The 11,966-nt window shown below is 51.8% G+C and overlaps 5 protein-coding genes across 5 annotated transcripts; all 5 read left to right on the forward strand.

The window, feature by feature from the left end:
- Positions 1-44: 44 nt before the first annotated feature.
- On the forward strand, positions 45-3,054 carry AKAW2_40594S (glucan 1,3-alpha-glucosidase ROT2; the record flags this gene model as incomplete). Its single annotated transcript, XM_041688939.1, has 3 exons — positions 45-129; positions 194-935; positions 990-3,054. The coding sequence occupies 3 exons, from the start codon at positions 45-47 to the stop codon at positions 3,052-3,054; spliced, it is 2,892 nt and encodes a 963-aa protein (XP_041542674.1).
- Positions 3,055-3,685: 631 nt separating this feature from the next.
- AKAW2_40595S (PQ-loop repeat-containing protein) lies at positions 3,686-4,682 on the forward strand (the record flags this gene model as incomplete). The annotated part of the gene is made up of 4 exons (XM_041688940.1): positions 3,686-3,729; positions 3,794-3,913; positions 3,976-4,188; positions 4,262-4,682. 4 exons carry the CDS (start codon positions 3,686-3,688, stop codon positions 4,680-4,682), a joined length of 798 nt encoding a protein of 265 aa, XP_041542675.1.
- Positions 4,683-5,103: 421 nt separating this feature from the next.
- Positions 5,104-6,274, forward strand: AKAW2_40596S (uncharacterized protein; the record flags this gene model as incomplete). Its single annotated transcript, XM_041688941.1, has 3 exons — positions 5,104-5,146; positions 5,282-5,624; positions 5,677-6,274. 3 exons carry the CDS (start codon positions 5,104-5,106, stop codon positions 6,272-6,274), a joined length of 984 nt encoding a protein of 327 aa, XP_041542676.1.
- Positions 6,275-7,817: 1,543 nt separating this feature from the next.
- AKAW2_40597S (glycoside hydrolase family 18 protein) lies at positions 7,818-9,115 on the forward strand (the record flags this gene model as incomplete). The annotated part of the gene is made up of 5 exons (XM_041688942.1): positions 7,818-7,926; positions 7,982-8,044; positions 8,096-8,109; positions 8,166-8,293; positions 8,347-9,115. 5 exons carry the CDS (start codon positions 7,818-7,820, stop codon positions 9,113-9,115), a joined length of 1,083 nt encoding a protein of 360 aa, XP_041542677.1.
- An 883-nt stretch (positions 9,116-9,998) lies between these two features.
- AKAW2_40598S (NAD(P)/FAD-dependent oxidoreductase) lies at positions 9,999-11,343 on the forward strand (the record flags this gene model as incomplete). The annotated part of the gene is made up of 3 exons (XM_041688943.1): positions 9,999-10,224; positions 10,289-11,092; positions 11,195-11,343. The coding sequence occupies 3 exons, from the start codon at positions 9,999-10,001 to the stop codon at positions 11,341-11,343; spliced, it is 1,179 nt and encodes a 392-aa protein (XP_041542678.1).
- Positions 11,344-11,966: the final 623 nt, after the last annotated feature.

Raw genomic sequence — 11,966 nt, forward strand, 5'->3', positions numbered from 1 at the left:
TTCAGAGGTTGAGTGTCTCTGATTGACTACTGAGCTCTCCCATCATGGCCGGAACTCGGCCAATGTCCAACCGTTGGACCCTACTGCTGTCCTTGGTGATCCTACTCGGATGCCTTGTCATCCCCGGGGGTAAGCCTATCCAATCATACACCCATCGGTTAGACTCGCCTTGACATCTAACAACGCCGCATAGTCACCGTGAAACACGAGAACTTCAAGACATGTTCTCAATCGGGCTTCTGTAAGCGGAACAGAGCGTTCGCCGACGATGCTTCCGCCCAAGGTCCATCCTGGACTTCCCCCTACGAGCTCGACTCATCCTCTATTCAATTCAAAGATGGCCAATTGCACGGAACCATTCTCAAATCCGTCTCCGCCAACGAAAAAGTCAAGCTGCCTCTTGTTGTCTCCTTCCTCGAGTCCGGCGCCGCCCGAGTTGTTGTCGATGAGGAGAAGCGATTGAACGGCGACATTCAGCTTCGACACGATAGCAAAGCACGCAAGGAACGCTACAATGAGGCAGAGAAGTGGGTGTTGGTCGGTGGCTTGGAGTTGAGCAAAACGGCGACCTTGAAACCTGAAACCGAGACTGGCTTCACCAGAGTCTTGTACGGCCCGGATAACCAGTTCGAGGCTGTCATCCGCCACGCCCCTTTTAGCGCCGACTTCAAGAGGGACGGCCAGACCCACGTTCAATTGAACAACAAGGGCTACCTGAACATGGAGCATTGGCGCCCGAAGGTAGAGGTCGAAGGTGAGGGCGAGCAGCAAACCCAGGAAGATGAAAGCACTTGGTGGGACGAAAGCTTTGGTGGCAACACCGACACCAAGCCCAGAGGCCCCGAGAGTGTGGGATTGGACATCACCTTCCCCGGCTACAAGCATGTTTTTGGTATTCCTGAACATGCTGACTCTCTCTCCTTGAAGGAAACTCGGTAAGCTACTCGCGCAGTGACAATTTCGAGCTCGCAAAACTAACAGCGTCCCAGAGGTGGTGAAGGGAATCACGAAGAGCCCTACCGCATGTACAATGCGGATGTCTTCGAGTACGAGCTGAACAGTCCCATGACCTTGTATGGTGCGATCCCGTTCATGCAGGCGCATCGCAAGGACTCCACCGTCGGTGTCTTCTGGCTGAATGCTGCAGAGACCTGGGTGGATATTGTCAAGTCTACCTCATCTCCCAACCCTCTTGCTCTCGGCGTAGGCGCCACCACTGATACCCAAAGTCATTGGTTTTCGGAGTCCGGTCAGCTCGACGTGTTCGTTTTCCTTGGTCCTACCCCCCAGGAAATCAGCAAGACCTACGGTGAACTCACCGGCTATACTCAGCTGCCTCAACATTTTGCCATTGCCTATCACCAGTGCCGCTGGAACTACATCACTGATGAGGATGTTAAGGAGGTCGATCGCAACTTTGACAAGTACCAGATCCCCTACGATGTCATCTGGCTGGACATCGAGTATACCGATGACAGAAAGTATTTCACCTGGGATCCTCTGACTTTCCCTGACCCGATCAGCATGGAGGAGCAGCTTGACGAGTCGGAGCGCAAACTCGTCGTTATCATCGACCCGCACATCAAGAACCAGGACAAGTACAGCATCTCCCAAGAAATGACGAGCAAGGACTTGGCCACTAAAAACAAGGACGGTGAGATCTACGACGGTTGGTGTTGGCCCGGCTCTTCTCACTGGATCGATACCTTCAACCCCGCCGCGATCAAATGGTGGATTAGCCTCTTCAAGTTTGACAAGTTCAAGGGCACGCTGTCCAATGTCTTCATTTGGAACGACATGAACGAGCCCTCGGTGTTCAACGGTCCCGAAACCACGATGCCCAAGGATAACCTTCATCATGGCAACTGGGAGCACCGTGACATCCACAACGTCCATGGAATCACCCTTGTCAACGCCACCTACGATGCTCTTCTGGAGCGCAAGAAGGGCGAGGTCCGTCGGCCTTTCATCCTGACGCGGTCGTATTATGCGGGCGCTCAACGGATGTCTGCTATGTGGACGGGTGATAACCAGGCTACTTGGGAACATTTGGCCGCTTCCATTCCTATGGTCCTGAACAACGGTATTGCAGGCTTCCCCTTTGCCGGTGCTGATGTGGGTGGTTTCTTCCACAACCCTAGCAAGGAGCTTTTGACCAGATGGTACCAAGCTGGTATTTGGTACCCCTTCTTCCGTGCCCACGCGCATATCGATACACGCCGGAGAGAGCCATATCTGATTGCCGAGCCACACCGGTCTATCATCTCTCAGGCCATCCGCCTGAGGTATCAGCTTCTCCCCGCCTGGTACACCGCTTTCCACGAAGCTTCCGTGAACGGAATGCCGATCGTGCGGCCGCAGTACTATGCTCACCCTTGGGATGAGGCTGGCTTTGCCATCGATGACCAGCTTTATCTCGGCTCCACCGGTCTTCTTGCTAAGCCCGTTGTCTCGGAGGAGGCCACCACGGCAGACATCTACCTTGCTGACGACGAAAAATACTATGACTACTTTGACTACACTGTATATCAGGGAGCCGGAAAGAGGCATACGGTGCCAGCTCCTATGGAGACTGTGCCGTTGCTGATGCAAGGTGGCCATGTTATCCCCCGCAAGGACCGTCCTCGCCGCAGCAGCGCCTTGATGAGATGGGACCCGTACACTCTTGTTGTGGTCTTGGATAAGAACGGCCAGGCCGATGGCTCTCTTTACGTGGATGACGGAGAGACTTTTGACTACGAGCGTGGAGCCTACATCCATCGTCGGTTCCGCTTCCAGGAGTCTGCTCTGGTCTCGGAGGATGTTGGCACCAAGGGTCCCAAGACGGCTGAATACCTGAAGACCATGGCCAACGTTCGTGTTGAGCGAGTGGTGGTGGTTGATCCTCCCAAGGAATGGCAGGGTAAGACCAGTGTGACTGTCATTGAGGATGGAGCTTCCGCGGCTTCAACGGCCCCTATGCAGTACCACAGCCAGTCTGATGGCAAGGCTGCATATGCGGTGGTGAAGAACCCCAACGTCGGCATTGGCAAGACATGGCGGATTGAGTTTTAGACTAGACGGAGATGTGGAAAGAGGAGCCATACATATATGCAATAGGTTCGTATATCAGGCATCAATGGTATTTATTTATGACGCTTTCAGATGCCCTTACATCCTGATTGAGTAATTTTTTTTAGTAGTCCATAGACTAGCAGTGTAGTGAAAGGTTGGAACCCCGACCCCAAAGAGGAAAAAGGAAAGGCACCTCCCGGAGTGGGGCTGAGTCAGCGCCAGGGACGTGGCCGCCGATCAATAAATTTAATTGATGAGTCCCAAATCTGGCGGGAAAAAAAAAGAGGCCGCATTCGGGTCGCTTTTGGCATTGAACTTTCTTCAGGACTTGTCGGCACAGAGTTCCTGGGCTTTCGGCATCATACCTCCCCTCTTCTACTAATCTACCTTGTGGAGGTCTCTCGTCCTTGCCAACAGCTTGCGTTCTCATTCCGAACTCAGCATCTCCACAAGCTTTGCCCCTGACGCCGCTGCTGCTCCGTCGCAGTCTCCGGAAACCGCAAGCTCCGCCCGTTCACTGCCCCGTCGTCGACACAAAACCGACTGGGCAATCGCTCCTCAACCACCGTAACATCTTTCTATTCCTGTTATACGTTTGTTACGAGGAACGCGACGGGTAATTGAGTTCACGATGTATCTTCTGTCACAAGCCCTGGAATATGGGGCTCCCCTCTTGTACGTCTTTCGCGCTGATGGACGCATCGTAATGGAACGCTAACTGGCCGCTCGAATTCAACAGCCTCATTACCTCCCCAGTGACTTCCTATGCGGACCAGATTCTCAGTATTCACCGGTCTAGGAGCTCGGCTGGATTTTCGCTGGACATTCCTTTGATTATGCTTGTCGCGTCCGTCCTGAAGTAAGGCTCCCATATAGGGATTCATGTCCTTCGAGAGTCTCGGCATTAACAACTTTTGCTAGGATCTTCTACTGGTTCGGCGCTCTCTACTCTTTTTCGCTTCTGATCCAGGCCGTCATCACGGTCGGGGTGCAGGTAGTCTTGTTGAAGGTTGCATTGGACAATCGGCCATCGCCCGGGCTGAAGAACAGCGTTGAACATGTTCCGTTCAGCAGTGTGGACAATGGTGGATTTGCGAGACCCTACGATTTCTGGCAGTGGAAGAGCGCGAAACCGTACGTCTATTCTTTTCTCTCCTTCCAAGGAGACCATTCTATTGCGGTGAAAACTAACCAGAGTCGTTGATAGTTACTGGATGTTCTTGGCATATTTCGTCGGCGCGCTCACCTTCATCCAGGTCCTCCTGCCTCCACTTGCCAACTCAGAATCCTACATCGGTCTTCTCGGATACGTCGGACTCGCCGTAGAAGCCACGCTGCCTCTTCCCCAGATTTTCAAGAACCACAAGTCCCGTTCATGCGCAGGATTCCGGCTCTCGGTGCTCGCAGCTTGGATTATCGGTGATATCATGAAGCTGAGTTACTTCTTCTGCAGCCAGGAGGTGATCCCCTGGGCCTTCCGGATGTGTGGTCTCTTCCAGTGTGTTTGCGACCTGTACTTGGGCGTGCAGTTTTGGATGTATAGTGGTGCCTCGTTCCGGACTGCGGGCAGTCCTCGGGGACCTAGTGGGAGCTTTAATGTGGAGGAGAAGGACATCCGAATGACTTGAACGAGCTTAGATACGACCGTGGGGTTTCCGTTGCTTTCCGTTGGCGTTGTACATAAAGCATACTAGCTATTAGACACGTCGGACCTTGAGTTTGGTTCGGCGTCCGAGGTCATCCGACCTGTTATCAACTGAATTAGGCATAATGTGATGTGATTAGACACTCAATGAAGCTTCTGCTGCCAATCATTATCAGTAAGACGTCTATCTAATGCAGTCTTTCGCATGATCATCAATCAATTGGTGGGCAGGTAAAATGACGTGAGGAGACTTTTATTGCCGCGGGGTAACTTCAAGGGACCCGGAGGAACCCCACCAGCAACTACTCGTTAGTCCAACTCCATCTCCGCCTGTTCAGCAGAATGATCCTCCCTAGTATCTTCCAACCGACTACCTTGTGTCCGTTGCTCCATCCAGATTCACCATGGCTTCAGATCTAGAGACCATCTGCATTGGCTATGTGCCTGGTACAGTCCAACTTCCTTCCCTCAACAACCTTACACTGCTGTATATAATCACCTCAGTTGTGCAACATGGACAGCTTCCGCTTCTCCGAGCTTCTATCTAATTGACTGACAGCTAACAATGACATTCCTTTCTAGAACACTACCTTACGCCTCTCCACCTGGCGCTGCGCTCCCCAGCCCTGGCTGCTCTCCCATTCAAGCTCTCTCTGATTCCCTTCCCCTCTGGAACGGGACACATGATCACATCTCTGCGTGAGAAGGAAATCGATGTCGCCATTGGATTGACCGAGGGTTGGGTAGCTGGCCTGGCTGGTAAGCAGCAAGCCCAGAAGGACCCCTCGGAGGGCGGCTACAAGGTGATCGGACACTGGGTCGATACGCCTTTGCGCTGGGCCATTGTCACAGGTCGGGAGAGAGAAGATATCCACACGGTGGCTGATCTCAAGGACAAGCGCGTTGGTGTCAGTCGTCTCGGAAGGTAAGGCCAACCCGCAGAATGAATTGGCATGCATCATACTGACGCGAAGCAGTGGCTCCCACATCATGTCTTTCGTCCTCGCTCAGAAGCAAGGCTGGAAGCCTGACTCGCTGTCCACTGTGCCCTTGGGCCCCTTCGCTGCTCTCCGCAATGGAGTGACCGGATACGATTCGGAGCATCCCGAGCAGGAGCCGAAGCCCACGGCCGAGTTCTTTATGTGGGAGCACTTCACCACGAAGCCGTATTTCCATCCCACTGAAGAGAAGCCTCATCCTGCCTTGAAGAAGATCGGTGAGATCTATACCCCCTGGCCGTCTTGGATGATCGTGGCGTCTACTTCATCTTTCTCGGATCTGGAAGCGGATGGCAAATTGCAACAGCTGCTCAAGCTTCTGGATCAGGGCATTAAGGACTTTGAAGCCGACACTGCTCACGTCGTGAAGCTCTTGGGTACTGGGGAGTTGGGCTGTAACTACGGAGAGGAGGATGCTAAGGAATGGCTCAAGGATGTCAAGTTCACAGAATCGACTCGGGGTGTGCAGAGGAAGCTTGTTGAGGGTGTGGTGGACGTTCTCAAAGTGGCAGGAGTGATTGACAACAGCATGACCAATGATGAGGCCGTCGCAAGGGTCATTGGCATCCATCAATGAAAGCCATGAATTACCTAGGCCCCTACCATCAACGGCGGCAAACCTAAATGCATCTGTGTGCAATGTCACATAGCCGGGCACCTTTGTGTTCGTTATGTTTATTATGATCTCTCAAGTCACTGGCTTCGGCAGAACTTGGATAACTTGGACAAGCAATTGATTTCTGAATGATTTAACCGAGGGTATTCTCGATCGGCGATCTTAATATGCTCGTCATCCCTCTGATAACCTTGTACCTCGTGCACTGGGCTTCACTCCGCGGCAATATAGTCCGATCATTACCAGGGCCGATTGATAGATAACATAGTATGCGGGATTATTTTGCCTTCGGCCAACTTTTGTTGGGCTGATTGACCGAAAACATGCACCGCGAGTAACTGATAACCGGGCCGATAATGAGTACATGCCTTCATCACCAGGACGACCCCTACATTCCTGGGGTCATAAGTGGGTATCTGGCAGGAGCCAGGAATAGCATTCGAATTACGATCCATTCATTATGCAATCTGACGGCCATGGTCAACAGATCACCTTTGGGCATGAGAGCACCAAAAGTCAGAGCCACGATGGTCAGGAGACAATGGTCATCCAGTTGGTGTATTTGGCTCTAGGAATCATCATCTGCATCAGACGGAACGTCCCAGATTCCAGGGGCAGGTGTACTTGGCTACCTCTCAACACACGTACAACTGCCGGTTACAGTTGTCGGTCCCGGAGAGATGAAGCCACGGCGATTATGTCTCACTCAATACTTCGATTTTCCACCTACTCCTTGCAGACTCTTATGGCAGCTATAAAGTTTATTGATATATGCCCGCGGCCAAGCTGTCAAATGAGGCTCGCCTGGTATCCAAACGATTATCGACCCGCCGCCGCGCTACAATGAACGGGCTAGCAGACTTCATCCCAACCATGATTGAACCGTTAGTGCACCTGACTGGGTACGCAAGCTACGATTTTCGTTGCCGCGTAATTGATCATGGGAAGAGAAGCTTGCCCTGGGTTCGGTTCTTCACAAGCTGGGGTCCGTAAAAGGGAATGGCATTCCACGGGCCGCCCAAGGCATTGACAACAAACCATCCTGGAATGTATCTCGGTTGGTTCCCTGCCAATCATAGTTTCGATGAACTTGAGGAAAAACATGCTCTGTCTTGCAGTCTGGGAGTGCCACTCGAATATGACAATCTGGGGGCCTGAGTTATTGGCCGGCTTCGTGAGAAAAGACTACTATCTGGAATGTTTGACCCCAGACAACGGATGACAAGAACTCGGTCCAAGCTTGTTTTCCAACACAACACAACAGGCTTACGGTTAGCCTGGAGAATACATAAAAGCCGCGACATGAACGGCCATAATCTGGTTTCGTGATAGCAGCTCGACTCGATTTCGACAACCGTTCGGCACCGGCAACTTGGGCATCATCGACTGGTCATCCGCCCTCCCCATCGTTGAGGTAGTAGATCGTTCCTTCAGCACACACACTCCTTCGAAAATTCAGTCATTCCTTGATAAACAGACCAACTCCTCATTCCTTCCTTACACTATGACGCTCCTTAAAAATATTCTTGCCTTTTCGATGGGGCTGGCTTCTCTGGGAGGAGCATACGCCAAGCTCGACTTGTCTTCTTCTAACAACGTGGTTGTATACTGGGGTGAGTATCGCGACATGTGCCAGAATTTGGCAGTAGTTGACATGTCTACGACCAGGCCAAAATTCCTATGCAGGAACTGGGAGCTTGGCCCAGCAGAACCTGGGTTATTACTGCGATGGTAAGTGTTCCGCAATCACGGTGGAAGAAGCTGCGCTAACCCGGACTCTAGACAGCAATATTGATGTAAGATCAAGCTTCGATAAGAAAAAGTTCTCTAATGGATGCTAATCATCCTGAAGGTCATTGTCCTTGCGTTTGTGATGAACGTCAACGGACCTGGAGGAGCACCGGCATATGACTTTTCGCTCACTAGTAAGAATTGCACATTGTTCGAAGGCACCAACTTGCCGAACTGTCCCCAAATTGGGTATGTGCCATATTGTCGTGTTTGGAAGCAGTAGAGCTAATCGAATGGTGCAGTGCCGATATTACCACGTGCCAGAAGAAGGGGAAGACCATCATCCTGTCAATTGGCGGTGCGACGTACAGTGAAGGTGGATTCCAGTCGCAATCTGCTGCCCAGTCCGGTGCCGACCTGATCTGGCAGACGTTCGGCCCCCAGCAGTCCAACTCGACGGCTCATCGGCCCTTTGGCAACGCATCGGTGGACGGATTTGATTTCGATTTCGAGGCCACTGTGAACAACATGGCACCATTCGCGAACCGACTTCGTCAACTTTCCGATGCCGAACCCTCAAAACAGTACTTCCTGACGGCAGCGCCGCAGTGCCCTTACCCGGATCTTGCAGACCAGCAGATCCTCAACGGACCAGTGTCGATTGATGCCGTCTGGGTCCAGTTCTACAACAACCCCTGCGGCTTGGGCTCTTTTGTTCAGGGCCAAAGCACGCAGTCGACCTTCAACTTTAATCAGTGGGACAGCTGGGCCAAGAACGTGTCTCAGAATCCGAATGTGCGAGTGATGCTCGGCGTTCCGGCGAATACCGGGGCAGCCGGCTCGGGCTATGTGCCGGTCTCGCAGCTGCAGTCGATTATTCAGTATACCAAGACCTTCAAGAGCTTTGGCGGCGTGATGATGTGGGATGTCACGCAGGCGTACGCCAACTCGGGCTTTTTGAGTGGCGTCCGCAGTGCTCTGGGGCAAACTGCCTCGCGGGTGTTCGGAACTCCATACCGCTACCCCCTGCACTTGTGGGGTCCTGAGTCCAACACTAACTGGAAGAAATGAATGATTTTATGAAGATACCCCTTGTAGGAGTGTGTTTGAGAGATTTTAATATGAGGGAGGAGAGCAGTGGCGACAGGAAGCTGGTGGCGTGGATGTGTTGTTCCACAGGGTTGCTGGGATATCATCCTAGTGGAGCTGTATATACCTTTCGGTACATCTATCTTATTCAATCTAATGATTAATTAATACATTCTGCTGAGCTGGTTTGAGGTGGTTATGAGCTGCAGGCCGACTCTTGGCCCCGTGACTGATGACTGTCTGTCGTGGCATTTTCTGTTTTGCATCCTATTTCTTCCTGTCTTTCTCTTCATCTTCTCTGCCCCAACTCGTTCGACTTTATTTACCTCGTGCAGGGTCCAGCATCATCACCAGCCAGCAAGCAAGCAAGCAAGCAATCTTCATTACGCCCCGCCCATCTGGCCCCTCATCACCTTGCATGCACTATTGAATCCCAGCCCTGCCGATCGAATTCCGCTGTCTTGGCAGCCTCCATCCGGGATTTGAAGCCACGCAGTCATGGACTCTCATTCGGCAGGTCAATCAGGGTCTTTCCAACCATATTCTCAATAATCTTCTCTTTACCTTGGCATGGCGGGTCCCGAACTGGCCTGGCACGGAATCGATCGTGTCGATCGCCTTCAGCTGCTCCACCACCTCAAGTCTTGGCTGCATCCCAGCTGAATCACCCATCAATCCTGCTCCTCGGACAACTTGGGACGATAGCGCATGCTGCACTGTTCTTCCTGCGAAACATGCGGTTGTGGAAGTATAAAGAGCAGCGTCATGGCTGCTGCTGCTGCATCTTCTTCCCGGCAGACTGCAGCAGGCCTTCTCTCTTCTCCAGTGCGCGGGGAACGATCCGATCCGTAACCTAGTCTACACCATGGCTCCCAAGTCCCTCTTCTATTCTCTCTTCTCCACCCTCAGCGTCGCTCTAGCGGCGTCTATCCCCCAGACAGATTACGATGTCATTGTCGTGGGAGGAGGTCCCGCAGGCCTCAGTGTCCTGAGCAGTCTCGGGCGCATGAGGCGGAGGACTGTGATGTTTGACTCGGGCGAATACCGCAATGGTGTTACGCGTGAGATGCACGATGTGCTTGGCTTTGATGGTCAGTTCCACCCGTCTACATAAAACTCTCTCGGTTCATAGGAAGCAATACCTAATATCCACAGGTACCCCACCTGCCCAATTCCGTGGCCTCGCCCGCCAGCAGATCTCCAAATACAACTCGACCAGCGTCATCGACATCAAGATCGACTCCATCACCCCGATCGAGGACGCCGCAGCCAACAGCTCATACTTCCGCGCCGTCGACGCCAACGGCACAGAATACACCTCCCGCAAGGTAGTCCTGGGTACCGGACTGGTCGACGTGATCCCCGATGTGCCCGGTCTCCGCGAAGCCTGGGGCAAGGGCATCTGGTGGTGTCCCTGGTGCGACGGCTACGAGCACCGCGACGAGCCCCTAGGTATCCTAGGCAGTTTGACAGACGTGGTCGGCAGCGTCATGGAAACCCACACCCTGTACTCGGACATCATCGCCTTCACCAACGGCACCTACACGCCCGCCAACGAAGTCGCCCTGGCAGCCAAGTACCCGAACTGGAAGGAGCAGCTCGAAGCTTGGAACATTGGTATTGACAACCGCTCCATTGCATCCATTGAGCGTCTCCAGGACGGAGACGACCACCGCGATGACACAGGCAGACAGTATGACATCTTCCGGGTCCATTTCACCGATGGCTCCAGCGTTGTACGAAACACCTTCATCACGAACTACCCCACCGCTCAGCGTTCCACTCTGCCCGAGGAGCTGAGCCTGGTCATGGTGGATAACAAGATCGACACGACAGACTACACGGGCATGCGCACCAGTCTGTCGGGCGTCTACGCTGTCGGTGACTGCAACAGTGATGGATCTACCAATGTTCCCCATGCCATGTTCAGCGGAAAGAGAGCCGGTGTTTACGTGCATGGTGAGTATCCTATACCTTTCTTTCTTCCATTCTTTATTTTCTCCTTCAGTCCATCCCTTCCATGAATCTTCAAATAAAAGCCAACTAACAAGTAACTTATAGTCGAAATGTCCCGCGAAGAGTCCAACGCCGCCATCTCCAAGCGCGACTTCGACAGACGCGCCCTGGAGAAGCAGACCGAGCGCATGGTCGGCAACGAGATGGAGGATCTCTGGAAGCGCGTGCTGGAGAACCACCACCGCCGGTCTTAATCCCATTTTCTTACTACCTAGTATTAATGTCCTGTCCATGATTGAACGACACATCAATCACTACTATGATATATAAATATATATGTAACTAACTTTTAACGTCACCTCCATGATTGTATGTCGAAGTGGGACTGACTGACACATATTAATACTTTTACCCAGATGGAAACTACATACATAGTTACTTTCAGTATCAAAGAGTAGCATTATGATTTTCTCGTTGTAGTAGTACTATTGAATGGTATCTATCATCTCTGATTAGATCAAGGTTTACTAACTACACTCTTGAGCATGGAGTGGCGTAGCTGGACCCAAAACAAGTCCTACTCGCTTCACATCACCATCCATCTCCAAGACTGAATGAAAGAGACTGAATACTATATATAAACAACGGTTTCATCTTCAATCGGTTCTTAAATTGACGGCATGATTTATGATTTGTGCTTAATAGGTAATCCTACAAAGCAGTGGTAGTACCACTACTATTACTTACAAATGATTAAGTTGATTAACTACCATCAACAACCGTTGTATATATATTTATCTATCCATGTAAGTACTACTTAGTACTGAGGTATACCTCTACTTAGTAGATAACTTGTTATGAATTATTTACTATTAGT

The sequence above is a fragment of the Aspergillus luchuensis genome, chromosome 4 (assembly GCF_016861625.1).
Source record: "Aspergillus luchuensis IFO 4308 DNA, chromosome 4, nearly complete sequence".
Classification (NCBI taxonomy): domain Eukaryota; kingdom Fungi; phylum Ascomycota; class Eurotiomycetes; order Eurotiales; family Aspergillaceae; genus Aspergillus; species Aspergillus luchuensis.